The sequence below is a fragment of the Arabidopsis lyrata genome (genome assembly GCF_000004255.2).
Source record: "Arabidopsis lyrata subsp. lyrata unplaced genomic scaffold ARALYscaffold_3, whole genome shotgun sequence".
In the NCBI taxonomy this organism is placed as follows: Eukaryota; Viridiplantae; Streptophyta; class Magnoliopsida; order Brassicales; family Brassicaceae; genus Arabidopsis; species Arabidopsis lyrata.
This window is the reverse complement of record NW_003302553.1, coordinates 12,445,321-12,467,376: the sequence shown is the minus strand read 5'-3', so window position 1 is coordinate 12,467,376 and position 22,056 is coordinate 12,445,321. Positions and strand designations below refer to the sequence as shown.

The 22,056-nt window shown below is 38.1% G+C and overlaps 3 protein-coding genes across 3 annotated transcripts; all 3 read left to right on the top strand.

Annotated features, from left to right (window-relative positions):
* The first annotated feature begins 4,185 nt into the window (after positions 1-4,185).
* LOC9321751 (protein RALF-like 26) lies at positions 4,186-4,802 on the top strand. The gene has a single exon (XM_002885639.2). It carries the CDS (start codon positions 4,345-4,347, stop codon positions 4,573-4,575), a length of 231 nt encoding a protein of 76 aa, XP_002885685.1. The 5' UTR covers positions 4,186-4,344; the 3' UTR covers positions 4,576-4,802.
* A 4,910-nt stretch (positions 4,803-9,712) lies between these two features.
* LOC9321750 (protein RALF-like 25) lies at positions 9,713-10,280 on the top strand. The gene has a single exon (XM_002885638.2). The coding sequence runs from the start codon at positions 9,791-9,793 to the stop codon at positions 10,019-10,021; it is 231 nt and encodes a 76-aa protein (XP_002885684.1). The 5' UTR covers positions 9,713-9,790; the 3' UTR covers positions 10,022-10,280.
* Positions 10,281-13,485: 3,205 nt separating this feature from the next.
* LOC9319643 (putative ER lumen protein-retaining receptor C28H8.4) lies at positions 13,486-15,534 on the top strand. The gene is made up of 6 exons (XM_002885637.2): positions 13,486-13,904; positions 14,173-14,372; positions 14,467-14,607; positions 14,938-15,018; positions 15,094-15,221; positions 15,315-15,534. The coding sequence occupies exons 1-6, from the start codon at positions 13,676-13,678 to the stop codon at positions 15,352-15,354; spliced, it is 819 nt and encodes a 272-aa protein (XP_002885683.1). The 5' UTR covers positions 13,486-13,675; the 3' UTR covers positions 15,355-15,534.
* The last annotated feature ends 6,522 nt before the right edge of the window (positions 15,535-22,056 follow it).

Below are 22,056 nucleotides of genomic sequence, written 5' to 3'. Positions count from 1 at the left end.
TTTGAAGAACTCGACAAATTCTTCAGTCGGGAGAGTTGAAGCGATGAAAGCTGCGAGATGAAACAACGAATTCGGTCAGTAAAAAATAATAATAAACAATAAAGGAATATACGACCTAGTCTCTACCAGGTTTCGCAGACCACTTCGATGGGAGTACATCGGAAAGATTCCCAATCGAAGCAGGAGTTTTCTTAATCAGAAACCAAGGATGGTGCCAGTTCTCATCCTTGTTCGGGAGGTGCGAGATGACGTTTCTATTGGCATTTGGATACGCCGAGAAGTACCCAGTTTTCTTTGATGAACTCCTTACGCTTAGGAGTTCATTCAGCTCGGGGACTCCAATGACGTAGCCAGCCTCCGCCGCAACGGTTATAATCCCGAGGATGGTTCGGAGGAGATTGGGGGTTAATTGAGGTAAAGCGATCTCAAGAGCCGCCAAGAATCGAACTAGGGCTTCGGGAAGGGGGAAGGTCAATCCGCAGCCCTTGAAGTAAATTTCGTAAACACAAAAGTAGCCGGCACGGTGGTTCTCAGGAGATTCCGTAGGGTCGGCTATTTGCGCCTCCGCTATAATTCCAGGAGGAATTTGACAAAGCCCCTTCAATCGCTCAAGGGATTGAAGAGTACAGGTGGATTTGTAATGAGGACCGGCGATGTCGTTAGGACGAGTGCATTCGTCATTACTAGAACGCCTCTCGTCGTAAGACGGAGATTCAGGTCTTTCGGAATCAGAAGTCATCGAATAAAAATGAAAAATTCAAGATCCGGCGAAGAGAGGTTTTTCGTGAAGAAGAAAAGAGAGAGTTTTTGATTAAAGTACAAAAGTAAAAAGAAGAGAGTAATGGTGAAAAGAAGTTACCTCAAGCTAATGATGAAACCGCCTCGGAAGTCGTGTGGGAAGTGGGAAGGTTTTTCCCGTTTTAATAGTAATTAATCAATATACGGTCATAATGATGACAGATGTCACTCGGTTAAAAATGGATAGTGCCAAAATTAAAGGAGTGATGAGATTTTCGGCGGGAAATCAGAAAGATTCTCGAGCGCAATCTTTGGCCACTTGAGCATTTAAAGTCCTCCGAATTGGAATAGCACTTCGAAGAACTTGGGGGGCTAATTGTTGGTGTCGGATCCCGTACCAGAAGTACGAGACCAACCAAAGATTGCCACGTAATCAAGATAATGGCCCATAAAGGATGAAGCCCATTAGACCCATGAGCCGAAGGGACGGTCGAAGTGGTTGTCACCATTTCGATAATCCGAAGTGACTGCACTGTGACACGAGTTCGGTGTAGAAGACACGGGTAAGTCGGTTCGAAGACACTTGGGCCAAAGGAGGCGAGGCCCATGAAGATCAGAGTCAACTCAAATTCAAACGTTGAGCATTAAAGTCGAAGAATCAAAACGGACACATTTAAGAAGGAATAATTGTACTTAAATGCTCATTTTAATGTCGTTTATCTATGTATAAATATAGAGGCCAATGGCCATGTAAAGGGGATCTTCCTCAAAAGAGAGAAATACTATAGCAATTTTCGTATCAATTTTATAAGTTTTTACATATTCATTTTTGTCCCTCAAGAATAATCTTTCCCGCTTAACAAAATACTTGAGTGTGTGAATCCGACATCCACAACAGTGGACAAACAAAAACACCAATTCTCGGGCGAAGTTCTTAGGCACCCACAAGTCATTCTGAGTACCGACTCCATCCGAATGTATGGGTTTTGACCTGCTAGAATTTCTCATATATATATATATATATATATTATAATTCTTCGTTATGTATTTTGTCACTTATAAATAATTTTACATTCTTAAAAAAATTTCAATAGTGTTTTAATCATAATTCTTCTTTTTTACATTTTATTCATAAATGTTTTTAACATCTTTCGAAAATATTTACGATATAACTTTAAAACATAGTTAATTTTGTGTAATAATTCATATATTTGAATATATTATCATAATATTTTAATACATAAACACAATCAAATATATTTGTTGAAAATGAGTTTCAAATAAATCCTGTTTTTACTCTAACTTCCCCGGTCCTCTTCCCCTCTCTCACTTTTAACGAGCCCTCACTCTATTACCAACTTTTTATATTGATTAATTTTGTATAAAATGTTATAGAAATCCTATACATGCACATATGGAAAGAAAAGTTAGCATATACACTAGAGTTTACCCCGCGGTACACCGTGTGTCGATTTTTTAACTAAAAAATTAAATTTTAAATAGTATTTTTTAATATTGTTTATTTTGTTAAGTGTTTAAGATTGTTTAATTGTATTTTGATTGTTAATTTTAAGATTTCATCTGTGATATTAATACCATCCCGTATTAATATCGATCCAAACCCGTCCCACTATATAACCTCGTCCCGTGAAATTAAACATCATTTTGTTATTTTTAATAATATTTTATTTAATAGACATATAATTTGAGTCAATTTAAAAGTTTGATTTTATATATATATTTTTAAATTTTAGTTAATAATAATTAATACTATATAATAATTTCTGAATTAATTGCGTATGACCGACGGTCAAGATTGAAGATTAAAAACCGGATTAAGATTTGAATGGCTACGATTAAATGTAGGGATTGTTGAGATCTTTTAAGGAAATCGAATTGAATATGGATGTAATTGTGGCAAGAATTAGTTATGCTTAATATATTAGGTTAAGATTTTTGGAAATGATTTTTAATGTTAATATCTTTCATTTAATTTTGAAAATCTAAATAATTAATGTCAATGGCATTTGATCGTAAATAAATTGGAACTATAGGATTTATTTCATAAATGTCTCCAAAAATGTATATATAGATGAAAGCATAATGGTTAACTTATTTGTTTTTTGTTTTTTTTTTATCAACAACTTATTTGTTTAGTTAAAACAACATTTTTGGGAGAAAAAGAATCACATTCTAAGATTTTGTAACTTTTAAAACAAAGGGAATGTAACACTTTTTTTTTTTTTTTGTCAAAGAACAAATGTAACACTAAGTTAAGAAATATAAAAGTAAATGTCAACTTTAGTTTCTTTCTTCTCAAAATAATATTTTTGTAAAAAAAATAAATCATTCTGATGGTCATTAAAAGCAATAATCTAACGGTGGCTAGAAAAGACAAAAAAAATAGGAGCTTGGGGCAAGCAAAAGATTGAACCAAAATTTAATGGGGACATATATAGTCACATAGATATTCAATTTTAACTATTTTACTATCAAAAGTCATCAAAAATTACAATCCAAATAATTTTATCTAGAATTTGACTCGGGGCATGCGCACCCAATTCTTCTTTCACTACGTCTGCTAATGCATGCGAGTTGATGAGTGGAGGTAAAATAAGCAAATAATTTCGAATTTCACGTCACAATTGAAATGGTAATGTTCAGTTTGCAAATATTCGTGTTTATTAACATGGGGTTGGACCAATGGTTAAATCTAGGTAAGCCGAAAATGTAAACATTCCAAAAGGACACGATTTCGATTTACGTTAGAAGGGATAATATATGTTCAATGTTGATCCCGACTCTAGAAAATGTATAAGCGTAGGTCTGGAACTTCTATTTATGGAGAAAAAAGTTTGCAAACATTCGTATTTCTCTTTGAAAATAGCAAAAAATTGTTAGTCACTATTTATGGAGAAAAAAGTTTGAGATAAAGTGGACAACTATCCATAGTGATCCTTTCCTTTGACATTAGGTTGATAGAGAATCAAAGTAAAGCGGACTTACCAAAGAATAACGAAATGCTATATTATACTCAATTTCTAGCCTTTAACCGTAACATTGGAATTTTTTCTCCGTCTAAATGGATTATCCGTCATTGATGTATAAATTTTTTTTTTTTTTTTAACTTTAAATTTCCAATAAAAGAGAAAGATACACAGCCCGTAGGCCCATGACGGCCACAAGGCCCATACATAAACCGGAAATAAAAAACAGTAGAAGGCCCAAAGAGACAAAAGGACCTCAAAAACAAAGGACAGAGAACAGACGCTTACCTGGTGCTAAGGCTCTTGAAACAGAGAGAACCAAGTAACCATAAGAGAGGAACCAAGGCTCTTGATGTATATTTGCATATGCCAAATGAAAACAAATAAGACTAGCTAGGTATCCATTGACTTGCTAACTGCTAAGACATGAAGTCAAAACAAAAAACAACCTGGAAGTATATATCTTCAAAATTCTATTTTAACATCTTGTGGTTTCCTCAAATATGGATTAGCTAAATTTAGAGTTTGCTATAAGCTCTCTATATATGAATCCACTTTTCTCCTAATTCGCAGAAACAAAGGCCTCAAGAAGAAGGATCAACATATTAATTGACTAAAAATGAAGGCATGGATGATAATCTTGTTGGTGATTTGTGTCGCTGTGATGGTGGAGCAATCAGAGGCTCGCAAAGCCCGAAAGTATTTACATCCAGGCGTGCTTGACCGGTGCCGTGGTCCTACTCCTCCAGCGGGATGTCATCCTCACAATTCCCACCAAAAACCCCGTGTCCCTGTTCACAAATATAGTCGTGGTTGCGGTGGAATTAACCGGTGCAGACGAGATGCGTAGGTTTAACCTCACATGACGACGTCCCTTTATATTGATCCTTCTTCTACATGAGACTTGCAATGATATTATATATTCATATATATACACATGACGTTGTATATGATAATTCCAGTTGATTAATAAATCTTACTATATATTTTGAATTCAATACACAAGAACAAGATCATGTATTTATTGAAGTAATTTTGTCCATGTTTTGTGCTTATAATGGTATGAGTTTGTTATTATTGTTGAGTAATTTCATTGAGATTCGTCTCCTAAAACCCTATTATGTCTCATCTCGTATATCAACTATCGGACCTTGATATAAAAAAAATATCTGACCTTGCAGAAAACCAAGAAAAAAAACCTAAATCTTACTTTATGGAATTTAATCATTTTAATAGTGGGATCAAAACTTATTTTTGTCTATAAATTGTAGATGGCTACTAAACAAATTATAACTAGCTATATATTTTTTTGTGACTCAAGTGTAGCATAGTGGATATTTTTGACATATGGCCATGTTCGGCTCAAAGTCGCAGCGATAGCGATTGGCGACCCAAAATTAGCTTTCATCTCTCTTTAATATCTTCTTCCTTTCTTTCATTCTCTGTCGCTGCGACTCTTTTCCGGTGATTCCAGAGACGCTGGAAATTCCAGCAGCAGCCTCTCAAACTCATTTATAAAGTAGTGACAGTCGCTGGATGTATGGATCTTCAATCCTAAGTCTATTTAATGAGTTTCTGGCTATCAATTTTTGTGTTGCCTTCGCTGTCGCCGCGACTGTGAAAAGAACAACATAAGCCTACTATTGGTTAAAACTTAAAACTATTTCTATTTTTGAGATTTAATTTGAAGTTGTAAGCTAGTATAGATATAAATGACCACAACATAAACCTATTGATTTTGCATATAGTGTCGTAGTTATCACCATTCATATTTAAACCAATTCAAATTGAATGCTTCAAAAGGAATGATTCACGCAATAACACTACATGTCCAACAATCTTCCAATTGTACTTAATTTCAGGAAATTTTGATTCTGTTATGTGTCACTATATGTTGCTTCAAGGCTCACCAAGTATCTTCTTTTCGTCTAGAACTTGGCAGTCTATCCATCCCTCATCCTTGTCGGTTCCTTAGTATAAATATGTATGGTTCTCTCAGAGTATACCTAAACATGCATGATCGGCTTAGAGGATGGGGTTTGAATGTCCCTTCTAATTGCATCTTCTGCACAGTGGCTTCTGAGGTTTGAAAATCGTTCTACACACATCCGGCATTCTCTCCAGCAAACGAGGCTTTGAAGGTATAGCTGGGTACAGATCTCCTTCTCGTAATGTAAAACTCAATACTATATGGAACGGGAAGAATGTGAGGATTCACTCTCGAGTATCCAAAACGACTAATCAACTAGTGAAGGATATTCAACTCACTCCCAAAAGCAAAATAGCTGGTCTTGATCGTTCTCTACCATTAAGCAGCACCACTTCTTCTAAAGCTTCAATCTCAGAACCCTACTTGATTACTTGGTTTAGGCACATATCCTAAAAAGTATTTGTTTCACTTAAAACAAAAAAAAAACAACAAAAAACGTGCATGGTGCTAATTAAAACCTAGATTCTAGTTCTAGTCACCTATATATATGATCAGTTGGGGTTTCATTACTTATTTGTTTGGATTGCTTCACATATGGATCTACTTTGTATTAGCAAAGGCAAGTCTTCATTTTGTTATAACTTGTACCATCAAAAAAGTTGTACCATCACATATGGATAAAGATACTATTTATAGTTAGGAAAAAGAAAAAACACTTATTAAATTCGATTATGTTTGTCGTCAATGCAATGTTTATGATAAGAACGGGTTGACACATGAACATTACAAACCACATTTTAAGGCCAAAGTTGAATTATGTCCAAATGACTAACACATATCTAAAATAAAATAAAAAGAAGACGAACTGATTTGAAAAAAAAAAAGATATTAGACATGAAGAGGAAATCATATTAACAACTTTTCAAAGATTTCTAATGGATCAGCCCTATATGATGTAATGAACAATGTCCAAGTGATTAACGTAGGGGAGAAAGTGTGTGTGTGTTAAAACTGATATGGAGGATACTATCGGCGAAAGGTTTCCTTTGGGTGGATTGAGTTAAAAAAAAATCTACTACGAGATGGTTTTTTCTGGGCTGTGAAAGACAACACAACAGGTGGGTCGTGGAGGTTAAAAATGGTGAAACAACTTCTTTTCGGTATGACTCATGGAACTCGTTGGGTTGTCTTCATGAGACACTAGGAGAACGTGGCTACATTGATAGGGGTAATCCGAAAGCAACCATGCTTAATGAAGTGATGAAGAAACCTCGGAAAAGAAAGCATCGAAAAAGGGTATTAAATCTGGTTGAAGAGGAACTGCAAAAACAGAGGCAAGCAAGGCTGGAAACAGAATCAGATGTAGCACTTTGGAAAGGGAAAAATGATTGCTATCAACAGAAGTTTTTATCCAAAGAAACATGGTCATAAGTCTGCATCGCTAAGCCAGTGATGCAAGGACATAAGGAGATCTGGTTCTCGAATGCTACATCAAAGTATGCTTTTGTTACTTGGTTGGTTGTGAAAAACAGAGTTGCAACAGGGGAAAGAATGGTTAGATGGAAGGAAAATGTGGATACATGCTGCATTTTTTGTAGGCCTGGGCGTTCGGATATTCGGGTCGGGTTCGGATCGGGTTTTTCGGGTTCGGATTTTTTGGATTTAGAAAACTAAGATCCGTTCGGGTATTTTAAAACTTCGGGTTCGGGTCGGATTCTGATCGGGTATTTCGGGTTTACCCGAAGTATCCAAATATTATAAATTTTGTATCCGATTCTATGCAAAGTATTGAAAAATACTCAAAAAATCTATAAAACCCAAGTATGTTATACCCGAATCTACCCCAAAGTAGCCAAAACACCCGAAAATATCTTAACATCCGAATAATTTAGGCACTTAGGTTATTACAAGTATAAATATTACTAATATATTATAACTATGTACTTATATTTTGGATATGTTCGGGTACTTGTTCGGGTTCGGGTTTGGGTTTTCGGGTTGTGAAGTTTAGAATCCGTTCGGGTATTTTAAAACTTTGGATTCGGGTTCGGATCGGGTTTTTCGAGTCGGGTTCGGTTCGGTTATTCGGGTTCGGGTATTATGCCCAGGCCTAATTTTTTGTCAAGAACCTATTGAGACGAGGGAGCACCTATTCTTTCTATGCCCTTATTCGAGGAAAGTGTGGGAAGAACTGGCGAATGGGCTTCTCTTAGACAAATTCTCGGCAAGATGGCTAGAGGGTTATGCAGGTTCTTGCGAGTAAAGACTTGGACAACACGAAATGAATCATAATCGGGTATGTGTTTCAGAATGTGATCCACTCCATATGGAGAGAAAGCAACGACAGGAGACATGTAGAGCAACCTTCAACGACGGAGAAGATTGGGAAGATTATAGATAAGAACATTCGCAATCGCTTGAGTACACTGAAAAGAGGAGGTGAAGAGATATGTAGTAGGGATTCAAATGTGTTTTGTGTCGACACAACACCATAGATAGATCTCTTTAGAAGTTTTTTAAAGAAAAGTTTGCACCAGATGTATAAACGTTTATTTACTCTTTGAATATAATTTAACATTAATAAATTCAAAAAAAAGGAGAATTGTGGAAAAAATAATATTAAATTATATATTAAAAACTCGAAAGTCTTAAAATCAACAAAACAGTATAAAATCAAAATCATAAATACCACAAGCATCTTCTTTTAATTTGGTACCGAAATCAAAATCATAAATACCAAAAACATTGTGAATATCATATTCAACACTTAGAATTTGTAGTAAAATGTGAGATAAAAACTCATAAGAACAAAAGTACCAAAGTGTTTGTGATATAGATTAGCTTTTACGTAATGAAAAAATAGGAAAAAATGTATTATTGTCTTGTATTCAGAGAAAAATCCGTCTCTTTATTAGATTTAGGACTATATTAGGCATGGGCGTTCGGATATTCGGGTCGGGTTCGGGTCGGATTTTTCGGGTTCGGGTTTTTCGGATTTAGAAAACTAAGACTCGTTCGGGTATTTTAAAACTTCGGGTTCGGATCGGGTTTGGATCGGATATTTCGGGTTCGGATTCGGGTTTACCCGAAGTATCCAAATATTTAAAAATTTGTATCCGATTCTATGAAAAGTATTGAAAATACTCAGAAAATCTATAAATTTTAAGTATTTTATACCCTAATCTAACCAAAAGTAGCTAAAACATCCGAAAATATCTTAACATCCGAATAATTTAGACACTTAGGCTATTACAAGTATAAATATTACTAATATATTATAGCTATATATTTATATTTCGGATATGTTCGGGTACTTGTTCGGGTTCGAGTTCGGGTCGGGTTCCGGTTCGGGTTTTCGGGTTGTGAAGTTTAGAACCCGTTCGGGTATTTTAAAACTTCGGATTCGGGTTCGGGTCGGGTTTTTCAAGTCGGGTTCGGTTCGGTTCTTCGGGTTTGGGTATTATGTCCAGGCCTAGACTATATATTTATACGCTATATTAAAGACCGAAAAAACTAATAAATACAATTTTTCCTCCTTGGGCTTTTTATGGGTCTTTTTCCTAAAGACTCGTTATGAACCCAGCTCGTTTTTCATGGATATTTGGTCTTCTGCGAGCTCCTGGTCAAAATCTTCGAATTCTCCCACCTGATGACTCGGATCGTGATTGTGGGTCCTCACATTATGACATGAAGATGATGTGGATGTCTACCCGTGGATCCAGACTCTCGGTTCGGGATCATGTATCAACAATCATATATACCTAGTTTTCTTTTCTCCAATTATCTCAAGGGACATAGTAGGGCTTAGATTAGATTTGATGTTTGGATTCTATTTTTTAATGTGAATTATATATTCTTAAGAATTTGACATAGTTAGTTTTACTCATATTTATTTATTTAAAAGAAATTAGGCTCTTAAAACAATGGAATTCCGAAAAAGCATCTCTAGCTATAAACCATGTTTAACATCCTTAACTTAGAATCCGATTTTTTTTTCATATATGTATTGGCTAAAACTAGCATCTGCTCAAAGCTCTATATGTACCCATATCCACATCTCAAACAAAAGCCACAAGATAACAAAGAAACAATATTTGAAATCACCAACGAGAGAAACAAAAAAAAAAAAAAAAAAATGAAGACATTTATGATAATCTTGTTGGTGATTTGTAGCATATTGATTGCAGGACGAGTTGAAGCTAACAATCCCAAGAGGAAATATTTAAATCCGGGTATTCTCAATCCATGCTTGCGTCCTAATGCTCATAAAGGATGTCAGCGTCCACAATATAAACCACGTACTCCGGTAAACTCATATAGTCGTGGCTGCTCCACAATCAACCGATGCCGCCGACAGACTCCATGAGATCTAATGGCATATTTTATGGACTTATGCAACCACATAAGTCATATTATGTATATGTTTCAAAAACTTTCACAGGATTGATCTTCAATATTGGCGATGCTCATGGGGTTTGAATTTAACTAATTCGTGTACGTGTAATAGTAACTAATTTCTTCAACGAAGCAATGGGATCTATTTTTTTGCAACAAAATATGTATAATGGGCTCTATTATGTGTATAAATTCTTTGATATATGAAATAAAATTTAATTTAATTTCTTTCTTCTTTATTATTGAAATATTGAATAGCCAAAGAAGTACAACCATAAACCAAACAAAAAACAAATATCCAGATGCCCATTACACATATTTAAGATCATTCAACCACAACAATTAGTCATAACAAATTCGATTAAAAAACAATTTTAGAAGAGTCATGATGCTATTAAACTGAGGTCTTAGGTCGTTCTCACTATAAAAAAAAAAAACAAAAAACCATAAAAGGGCCACAACATCAAGCCATTAGCGTCATAAGTTTACAGAAAATTAACGAAGGCTAATCATCATTTTCCAGATTCATCGCTTTTTACAACCTAGCTAGTTAAGCTTCGAAAGCATTTTTCTCCCTCAGTTCCAATATTACTACAATCCGCTAATAACCAGTGACAATCTAATTAGGGGTTTTCACCAGCCGACGACATCTCGAAGTTTAAATTTTGAAAATGGATATGTCAAAAGACTTATAATAAAAGCGGAATGATCGTTTCTATTGAATCTCTTCCGATCTATGGGGGTTCAATAAAAATATGTGTAGAAAGATCTCACATCAGAAAAATTGGAAAAAACTTGGTTAATATATTATGGGAAAATTATATGAGCCAATGACTTTTTTTTTTTTTTTTGATAAATCCTATCGGCTATCTGGTCGATCCCGATAGAAACGCACCGAGGTGCTACATAGTGGACTGGTCCACCGTGTTAACGGTTAAGCCCTTACGGGTTACCACTCTGCCTATTCCGAGTTTAGAATGCCTTCCGACTAAGTGCCAGGGGTAGTCAGGCCGCATGCATTTCTAACTACCAGGTAAACTAATTGGACCAAAGCTCAACCATGGAAAGGAAGGAGTTGCACCCAACCACCCTGGGCCCGCCAAGCCACCAGCCCACCATCATGTGGGCTATGAGCCAATGACTCATTCTCAATTGCTTTTGAGTTGGAATTCCGTATTACTTATCATGGTATTAAGCTAAAACACACGATGTTCAATTCATCTGGCTTGATCACCTCACTAATTGATGGTTCAAAAAAAAACTAAATTTCAGCAAGATAACTAGATGAACTTTATTTCGAAGGACATGATTCTGTCGAGAAGAATCATGAGAAGACATGTAGAAAAAGTTTTCACATGAGAAAGATGAGAAATTTTTTCCTAATATATAAACGATATGAGCAATTTACTCATTACCAATTAAGTGGGTTTTAATTAATGTGTGAATTCAATAAAACCCATATGTGTGAATTAAATAGTTTAACGAGTACTTAGTTTATATTCGTTAAAATAAATAAAGAGAAGTAGTTTTGATGTTTAGAAAATACTATTTTAAGCTATATTTTTTATATAAAAAATTATATTAGTAATTTAACATTAAAAAGAAAAGAAAAGGGATTGGCGCATGAAAATTGTATCTCTAGTCACTACACAATATTGAGAATGACGTTCATGAATCTAAGAACTTACTAATAAAACTTAAAATGGTATGGAATCCAAAAATTAGATATCCAATATATTGAGATAGAAGTTCATGAATTTTCACCCAACAAACGAACAATTATATTCATACTAGTTTAAGTATGGTCATGTTCGTTTCATAATCGCCAGAGATTGCGACTGCGGCTGCGATTTTAAAATCGCTGGATGTTTCGTTTAGCAATCGCGCGACTGATCGCTGCGACTAATCGCCATTTAAATAATCGCATCGCTAATTTTTCCTGCGATCAAAAATTTTAGTCGCGAGTCGCTGCGACTGATCGCGCTAGTAGTCGCAGGATCCTGCGACTGTCAAACGAACAACTTTCAGTCGCAGTCGCAATCGCAGGCCTCCTGCGACTGCCAAACGAACAGCACCTATATGTGACACATAGATAATATTTTTTGTTTTTTTAGAAATTTAACAAATAATAAATTCATGAACTTTCACATTTTTTATAGTTATGCTAATTTAAATATATGCAACACGTGTATAGGAAATTTTGCTTTAAAGCAAAATATCAAAGCAAAAGCCATGATCAAATTACAAATATATTATTGTTCATGAAGATCATTCATAAAATAGTAAATAAAAAACATATTGTACTTTTATTTCATCACCACTAGTTTTAGTGTTTTACGTACCATTCACCGATGGTTCCAGCAATCCATTTCAATCCAATCAAAAGCATGTGTTTAATGTTATGTTGGCATGGTTTTGGTTAGTGACTAAATAAGTTGCTCTTAAATATTTTTATTAACTAAAACCAAACACAACAAAACTAAAATTGTATGAAACCAAAATATAATTAGTTTTATGGCAGTTTTATAAACAAAATTTTAAACCAAACAAAACTAAACCATAAATCGATAAGACTAGAAAATAATCAATGTTCAAGAAATCGCTAAACAGTATATAGGCGGTGATTCAATGTTTAGCGCCTAAAATGTTTAACCGAGACCTAAGAGATTTTACCTGGTTTTAACGTTTATAACATAAAATATTATTATACATAAATATCTATAAGAGGAACAAAATATAAAATTGTAAGTAAATTTAGACAACACATTTATTTAGTTATATCAAGTAATATATAAGTATTTATAACTATGAATATGGATATAAATATATATATATATATATAACTTAGTTAAAAAAAAAAAAAACTTACTTAAAACTAAAAAATGCATTAAAACGAGATTTTATGCGTTTTTAGATGGACGAGGCTGTCGTCTACGCGTCTCCTAAACGCCCAGCAGCCAGTGCCTAGCGCCAAAGGCATAAGCAACCTCGCTTGTTAGAACATCGCTAAAAAATCACACAAATTAAGTTGGACTCCAAAACCAGTATTCTAATTTTTCTGGTTCAATCGTGAACCGGTGAGTTTCCATATATAGACGTGTCCGCATATTTAAGGAAGAAACGAAAAAAAAGTCGTATCCAAACTCTTAATTATGTACATAATTACACATTTATGTGAAATCGATCTGAATATCTCAATTAAATAAAAAGAAACTAAACCTTTTTTTTTGTCCACGATTCTGATTTTGGCCTCCAAATGATTCCGATAAATCTTACAAAACGGGCAATAAAATAGTCAAAAATACATAACTTTATTTCCTAATAAAAAGGTTGAGGAAAAAAAAATATATATATTTCCTAATAAAAAGGCCTTCAAAAACCAAAGATTTGCATTAAAGATTTGATACCAAAAACAAAAAACCATCACTCACACGTGTCTTAACACGACTCGTAGATCAGATCACAAAATTATAATCGCCACGTCATCGACCGCATGCCCTCGTCGTGTCTCCGCTCACTCAACAAAACGTATCCTTCGCTTTCACGAACGTCGCATAAAAGCTCTGAGAAATACACAACACAACAGAGATAGATCAGACAAAGAGAGATTTGTAATAATCATATCATGGGGAAGAGAAGAGGTGTCTCCGCCGTGAACATGGTTTTCGGGTGGCTAAGACAACAATCGAACAAGGTTAAGATAGCTTTAGGAATTATCATCTCTTTGATCCTCGTCGTGTTTCTGAAATTCACCGTTAGGAATCACAATCACTTTTTCATTGCCTCCGAGCTCATCCACGCCACCGGAATCTTGATCCTTATCTACAAACTCACTCGCCAAAAGACTTGCTCCGGTAACAATAATAATCCCACCGTGTCATAAAAAATTTTAACTTTAAATTGTAGACATTTGTTCTTGGTAAGGTGATTAAATATTGTTTCAATGTTGTGTAATCTTATAAGCTCTTTTGGTTTGGCTAGTGAACATTTCTGTTTATATTGTCAATGTTGTGGAATCTTATAAGTTCTTTTAGTTTGGCTAGTGAACATTTATGCTTATATTGTGTCAATGGATCATTTTGGTTTTGTCTCATAGAATATGTAAATGGTTTGAATTATTAGGTCTTTCTCTAAAGTCTCAAGAAGTGACAGCAATATTTCTAGCTGTGAGATTGATATGCAGCATAAACATGGAAGGGGATATCCATACAGTTCTCGATTTCGCCACCTTGGTTTCGACTCTATGGGTCATTTATATGATTCGATACAAGCTGAAAGCATCTTATATAAAGTCTCTAGACACTTGCTACAATTACTATGTGGTAATGCTTTTGATTTAAAGAGTGTGTGAAAATGTTGATTGTTTTTCGATTCTCTCAAAATGATTAACATGTTTCTCGCTTTTTCGCCAACCAGCTTGTACCATCAGCTATCCTTGCGTTGGTTATCAACCCGAGTACGAGTTATTCTTACTTCCACCGTATCTTGTGGGCGTTTTGCGTTTACACAGAATCTGTCTCTGTTCTACCTCAGCTTCGATTGATGCAAAATGCTCAGGTCAGCCGCTTTTATGTATCTTTAGATTTGTTCTGTCAAACGGTAGATTTAGCATTTTAACCAAGTATGATGTTCTAGTGGTTCAATATTCGTCATGTTGATCTAGTGGATCGAGTCTCATCCACTACACTTATATTGACAAATATAGACATATTTTGTGGCAAGAAAATCTGCTTCTCTTAGGTTCAAAACTTAGGCCGATGTAGACAAATTTAAGTGGTAAGAAATTCTGGTTTTCTACAAGTCTCGGGATTAGTCTTGACTTAGGTCCAAAAACTTATCCGGTTATAAAAATAACAAGTTTAACATTTTCTCTAACAATCGTTTCAGATCATAGAGCCTTTCACAGCTCATTACGTGTTTGCGCTCGGAATAGCTAGATTCTTGGCATGCGCTCACTGGATTATCCAGGTAAAGTTCATTTTGTTATCCATTAATTAAGCTTTCATGAGTAAGCTCACGAGACTAAATGGTCTAAAAACGTAGGTCGTTGAAACTCGTGGACATTACCTATGGCTACTCGGGGCTGGTTACTTTTGGTTCCCGGTTGCTCTAATAGCCGAGATCGTTCAAACCTTCATCCTCGCCGACTTTTGCTACTACTATGTCAAAAGGTAATCGTCTTGCGCACAACAAATGATTAAATTCGTTGTAACAATTTCAGGGACTTGACAATGTTGTTCATGTGTTTTTATCACTTCTTGCAGTGTTATGGAGGGTCAGCTTGTACTGAAGATGCCGGTTTAAATTAAGTATAAAATGAACCAATACATTTTGCTTGTTTTATTTTTCAACTTAAACTACAACTTTAACCAAAGTACATTGCTCAAAATAATCTAGAAAGGTTTCTTTCTTCTTTACTTCATGTTTTTTGTTTAAGAATCTTTAGAGAGTTAATTACAAAGAAAGAATTGCTTTTTTCTTACTCTTTTAACTATTTGATATATCTATACACATTGTGGAGAGCCGAATATTCGTTGAGATTGTACAACGACGTTTTAACCACCAGATTAAAAGACCTTTATCAAAAAAAAAATGATTAAACCTCGTCATAATTGTGGATGTCGGATTCACACACTCAAGTATTTTGTTAAGTGGGAAAGATTATTTTGAGGGACAAAAATGAATACGTAAGAACTTGTAAATTGATATGAAAATTGCTATAGTATTTCTCTCTTGAGAGGAATCCCTTTTACATGGCCATTGGCCTCTATATTTATACATAGATAAGCGACATTTAAAATGAGTAATTAAGTACAATTATTTCTTCTTAAATGTGTCCGTTTTGATTCTTCGACTTTAATGCTCAACGTTTGAATTTGAGTTGACTCTGATTTTCATGGGCCTCGCCTCTTTTGGCCCAAGTGTCCTTGAACCGACCTACTCGCGTCTTCTACACCGAACTCACATCTCAGTGCAGTCACTTCGGACTCTCGAAGTGGTGACAACCACTTCGACCGTCCCCTCGGTTCATGGGCCCAATGGGCTTCATCCTTTATGGGCCACCCGCTTGACTACGTGGCAATCTTTGGTTGGCCTCGTACTTCTGGTGCGGGATCCGACACCAACAGTTAGCCCCCCAAGTTCTTCGAAGTGCTATTCCAATTCGGAGGACTTTAAATGCTCAAGTGGCCAAAGATTGCGCTCGAGAATCTTTCTGATTTCCCGCCGAAAATCCCATCACTCCTTTAATTTCGGCACTAACCATTTTTAACCGAGTGACATCTGTCATCATTATGACCGTATATTGATTAATTACTATTAAAACGGGAAAAACCTTCCCACTTCCCACACGACTTCCAAGGCGGTTTCATCATTAGCATGAGGTAACTTCTTTTCACCATTACTCTCTTCTTTTACTTTTGTACTTTAATCAAAACCTCTCTCTTCGTTCCTTCACCAAAACCCCTCTTCGCCGGATCTTGAATTTTTCTTTCTTCCCAATGAATTCTGATTCCGATAGACCCGAGTCTCCGTCTTTCGACGAGAGGCGTTCTAGTAACGACGAGTGCACCCGCCCTGGTGATATTGCCGGTCCGCACTATAGATCCATTTGTACTCTTCAATCCCTCGAGCGATTGAGAGAGCTTTGCCGGATTCCGCCGGAAATTATAGCGGAAGCACAAATAGCTTCCCCCACAGAATCTCCAGAGAACCATCGCGATGGTTACTTCTGTGTGTATGAGATTTATTTCAAAGGTTGCGGGCTGACCTTTCCTCTTCCCGAAGCCCTAATTTTATACCTAGCGGCCCTTGAAATCGCTCTTCCTCAATTAACCCCCAATCTTCTTCGTACTATTCTCGGCATTATAACAATCGCGGCGGAGGCCGGTTACGTTATCGGAGTTGCCGAACTAAATGAGCTTCTAAGCGTGAGAAGCTCATCGAAGAAAACGGGGTATTTCTCAGCATATCCTAACGCCAACAGGAACATCATTTCGCATCTTCCAAACAAGGATGAAAATTGGCATCATCCTTGGTTCTTGATTAAGAAAACTCCCGCTTCGATTGGAAATCTTGCAGATTTCCTCCCTTCGAAGTGGTCGGCGAAACCTGGTAGAGATTAGGTCGCCCGTATCTTTCCCGGTTGTTTCTTTATCTTTATTAACTAACACCGTTGTTTCATTTCGCAGCTTTCATCGCTTCCAATCTCCCATCTGAAGAGTTCATCGAATTCTTCAAAATAATTCTTGAAGGGGAAACCCTTTGGAATTCCTTCACTCTTGAACGATTCCTGGAAGCTAACCACAGACTCAGGATGAGTCCGCCTGGTCATCTTCACCAAATTCCTCCCCCTCCTTCAACTCAAGGAATGTCATCTCGGGCCCTTGCGGCCAAGCGTAAGTTGCTTTCCAAGCCGATGGCTGAGGCTTGCGAGGAGAAGAAAAAGTTCCTCGCGACTTCCATAGACAAGAAGGACTACAGTAGAACCTTGCTGGTCGATGACGGCAGCACCGAGGGAGCTCGATCTGTCGCTTCCTTCAGATTAACTCCTCGTCGCGATCGTCGCGACTCACGTTCTCCTCGGAGGGTTCAATCTCCTCGCCGTGATTCACCTCGCCCCCCCCGAGATGATTTTAGTAACGAGCCAATTAAGAACTTGGTTCGCCGGAAGAGAGACAAATCCTCTCGCAACGATTCTTCTCCGCAGAGGGAAAAGTCGAGGGCCCGGACTGACCGCTCACCTCGATCATCTCCTCCTCCTGAACCAATGGGTCCTCCACGTCCGGTTGATATGTCTTCCTCCTCCCAGCCTGATAGTGGAAAGACTGCTCGGAGTGCGTCTCCGAAAAAAGGAGACTCTGAATCTCGAGATGCTTCCTCGAGGTTAAAACCTGCTCTTGTCCCTCAAGTCAAATCACTTTCAGGTTTGGTGGTTTACATACTTCAACTTTTTGTCTTTATTAAAATTCCAATTTTTACAATTCTTCCTTCCTCACAGCTATGGAGACAGAAGGCAGCGTCTTCCGATGCTTCAAGACCCGTTCGGGTTCGATCTTGCCAGATTTCAACAAATGGCGCCCTGCGATTCGTGAACGCTATTTGCTTCACGCTCACCACTCATCTCGGGTTAGTTCCGTTTTTTTTTTTTTTTTTTTTTTTTGCATTGCCATTCTGCGAACTGACTCACCATCCCTGGTTCATGTATAATGCCAGGCCCAGAGCAAATTTAACGACATGATCGAACATTACGAAGGGTTGGTCATCGGACGGGAGAAGGAGATTGACATGTGGAAGAAGAAATTCTCAGCTCTTGAGGCTGACCTCAACTCTTCTGATGGCTCTAAGCACGATCTGGAGGACAAGGTCGATAGGTTGACGTCGGAGTTGGCGCAGGTAAAGGGGGAACTGCAAGACTACTACGACCGGAATTACAAACTCCAAGACGAACTGTCTGGTGTTCAGAGTAGACTTCACGAATCCGAATCATCCGCCGACACCCTGAACAACCAACTTATCGAGCTTGACGCGAAGTACAAGGCGCTAGCCAAGTTGCGTGATTCTGAGTTGGCAAGGTCGGCATCGAAGGCCAGAAAGGAAGTTAAGGGACGCGGGATGGAATTGATCCAAGGGGCCATTCGCTTCATGCAAACCGAGAAAGCTAGATCGGACTTGGAGTCAGACATCAAGGAGCACGAAAGTAACCTGATTCTGCTGGATCAAATCCATGAAGCAGATTTCTCTGAAGAGCAAGAAAGGACCGAGCTGTCGACTAACCTTTCTGAAAAACGGAGTCGCTTGGCAGCTCTTCCCACTTCGGCCTTCAACCCGCCTGACTTCGAGGCATTCTTTACTGAATCACCTCCAATAAGTGAATCGGGTTTAGACTGGGCAGGTAACGCTTGGCTCCTAAGGCTTACCTTTTCTTACTTTGTACCTTTGATTGACTGGAATTATTATTTCCAGGTTCAAATGAGACGGAGGGCATTGTCCCGCCCGTAGCTCCTGTGGTACCGGAGGTTACTCCAGAGGTTGGTTGTTCCGCGGAGGGTGGTCAGGGAGCTTCATCTGATCAAGCACCAGTCAAGGAGGTGAATGAAACTCTGGTTGCTGAGCAGGAGCCCGAGGTGGAGATTGCTCCATAGTGGCTGTGTCCACTTTAAATTGGGGATTGTCCCTTTTTATTTTAAGACTTAATCTCGAATTTATTTTTGCCTAAGGAGGCTTTTTGAACAAGATATTTGCCTGAGGAGGCTTTTAAACCTTTCTAGGTTGTGACCCAAGGGGGTTTGGTTAAAATTATATGCGGGTTTGCAAAGTCCGCTTTTAACCCTTTTGTGGCCTTGTGGCAATGCTTTCGAGATTTTTAGGCTGATCAGACCTTTCTCTTTAGAATGCGAGAGCTGAGCTCGGCTTAACGCGAGTTCCCCACTTCGGGTTTAGTCAACTCGGTAAACTTGTTAGGCTTGGGCCTTAGAAACTTTTGCAGTTAATGCGACGGTTGCTCTTTCCCTTCTTAAAGAAAACGGCTCGTCTTTTAATGCAATAATTGCCTTTTCTCGATTTTCCAAAAATGGTTTAACCCACTCGGAAACGCTACCATTAATGAATTTATGGTTCCAAGACAAACCCTAAATCATTATAAATAAAGGCTTACCTACCTCTAGGCTTTATTAAACATGACTCTAGAGTCTCACTTGAGAAATATTTTAAGAATGGAAAGCGAAACAGTAGCCCCCGTTGATCCCGGCAGCCCACTCTTCTTGTCCGGCGACGGCTTTGAGCCGGCCGGCGTTCTCTTCCCTCATGCCGTCTTTCACTTTCCTTCAAAGGAGAAAAAAGAGGCTTGCGACTTCATTGACAAGGTAAATATTTGAAGTTTTTTGATTAAAAACTCTTTGTTTCATCTTATTCATTCATCTTTATGCTAGGTTGCCGACAAGCACCGTCGCTTGTGTGAAGAGAGGCAACGGCTGGGCCTCAAAAGGCAGACGCTCGAGGCTCGCATCGCCCGGGTGGAAAGGAAGATACGGGCCCTGGAGAGCGATCCCTTTCAATGGGAGTGGCGGAACTTTGATTCCGTTGCTGAGATCCCGAAGATGCTTCGGATGTATCTCCGCGCTAGAGGAGTCCCGGGTCCCGTGAACGCCCCTGTCTGCGATAGTGAAGAGGAAGAGGACTTGGAGGAGGAGGCCAGCGACTGCCGGAAACGCCTTCGGGATCGTTCCGAAGTGGATGCCAAAAACAAGGCGTCCACTTCGAGGACTAAACCGGCGATGAAGGAGCCTGTTCCTGAGCCTCTCCCATAAATGTTCTCCAATTTCTTTACTGCTTTTTTTTTAAAAAAAACTCGTAATGGGCTTCGGCCCCTTTTATTTATGGAAATATTTGCTACTTTCCTTCTTTTCCAAATATTCTTCGAGATGCGTCTTTTAATGCAGGATCCGTTCGAGGGCATAAATCTCTCCGCGAATCATTCCATTCCTTGGATAGAATCCGCTGCTTGCTAGGGATATGGGGTTCCTATAAATTATAGGTTCAACTCCCCTTTACTCCTCACCACTTTTTTATTTTAGCAGGCATGGAGTTCAATCTACGCTGTTCAGAATCTATGCCCGACTTCTCCAGAATTGGAATGATGAATGAAGATGTTCCAAGTGAGCCCAACAGGCAGCCTTCCCCACTTCGCGGCCTCTCGAGATCTCAGATCCGAGCCCCATGTGCTTTGATCAGGGATCTCCCAATCAGAGACCAAGGAACAGCGACGGCGTTTATAGAGGCACTTGAACTTCAACACCGGAAGCTTACGTCGGAAAAGAGGAGGCTCCGGAAGAGGATTAACCGGATGCAACGCAGGCTTACTACGGTGTCAAGAAATCTTCACATCCTTGAATCTCACCCCGGAGAGTGGATTGAGCTTGGAATCTCTGACTTTGCTCGAATTCCGGACTGCATGATGTCAATCCTCGATCTTGCTGGTCAAGGGATTGAAGTGTTCTGCTCGTCAACGAGGATTTCGTAGTTCAAAGTGTACGATGAGGGACACTTCGCCCCTTTTTTTTTTGAATAAACGCTTTATTTCTAATCTCTTGTATGTTCGCATAGCCGAACCTTCTTCCTTTAATAAAGAAATAAAACAAAAATTTTATTAATAGCTGAACTCGTTTTCGAGCTGCCTACGTACCCATTTCGGGATCAAGCCAAATCGTAGTTCATGTACATAAACAATGCATGTAGCTTCTAAACATAAAATTTCTTTAGGTTGATCACATTCCAAGGTCGCTTGACTGGATTGTCTTCTAAGTCTTTCAACCTATAAACACCGTTCCGAACCACTTCGGTAATAATGTAAGGTCCTTCCCAATTAATACCGAGTTTACCGGCACCTTCTTCTTTTCTGTTGTCAAAGACGCGCCTTAATACATAATCTCCCACGAAGAACGGCCTACTTTTAACCTTAGAATTGTAATACCGGGCTGCTGCCTGCTGGTAATTCTGAGTCCGAATTAGAGCTTGATCACGCCTTTCATTTATGGTATCTAGTGAATCGTTAAGCATTGCTGAATTTTCTTCCTCATTTAACGGTGCTTTTGTTCGACGAAGTCCGGGCACATTGAGTTCAGCTGGTACTACCGCTTCCATGCCATAAACCAAAGAGAATGGAGTTTCTCCTGTAGGTCGCCTAGGGGTTGTACGATAAGCCCACAGGACGGGTTGGATTTCTTCATACCATCCTCCCTTTAGATGATTTAAGCGTTTCTTGAGATTGCTTAATATCGTCTTGTTCGCGGCTTCGGCTTGACCATTTCCTTGCGGATATCTTGGAGTAGAATAACTAACTTTAATTCCCCAGTCCGCACAAAAGGCATCAAACTCGTGTGAAATGAATTGCGGTCCATTATCAGTGACTATTTCGTACGGAACTCCATGTCGACATATAATGTTTTTCCAAATAAAGGTCTTCACCGCCGAATCCTTGATGCCAACATACGCCTCAGCTTCAATCCA

Coding starts and splice junctions, on each gene's coding strand:
- LOC9321751 (XM_002885639.2), top strand. CDS start 4,345: ATGAAGGCATGGATGATAATCTTGTTGGTGATTTGTGTCGCTGTGATG.
- LOC9321750 (XM_002885638.2), top strand. CDS start 9,791: ATGAAGACATTTATGATAATCTTGTTGGTGATTTGTAGCATATTGATT.
- LOC9319643 (XM_002885637.2), top strand. CDS start 13,676: ATGGGGAAGAGAAGAGGTGTCTCCGCCGTGAACATGGTTTTCGGGTGG. Junction 13,905..14,172: donor TCGCCAAAAGACTTGCTCCG/GTAACAATAATA, acceptor TTGAATTATTAG/GTCTTTCTCTAAAGTCTCAA. Junction 14,373..14,466: donor CTTGCTACAATTACTATGTG/GTAATGCTTTTG, acceptor TTCGCCAACCAG/CTTGTACCATCAGCTATCCT.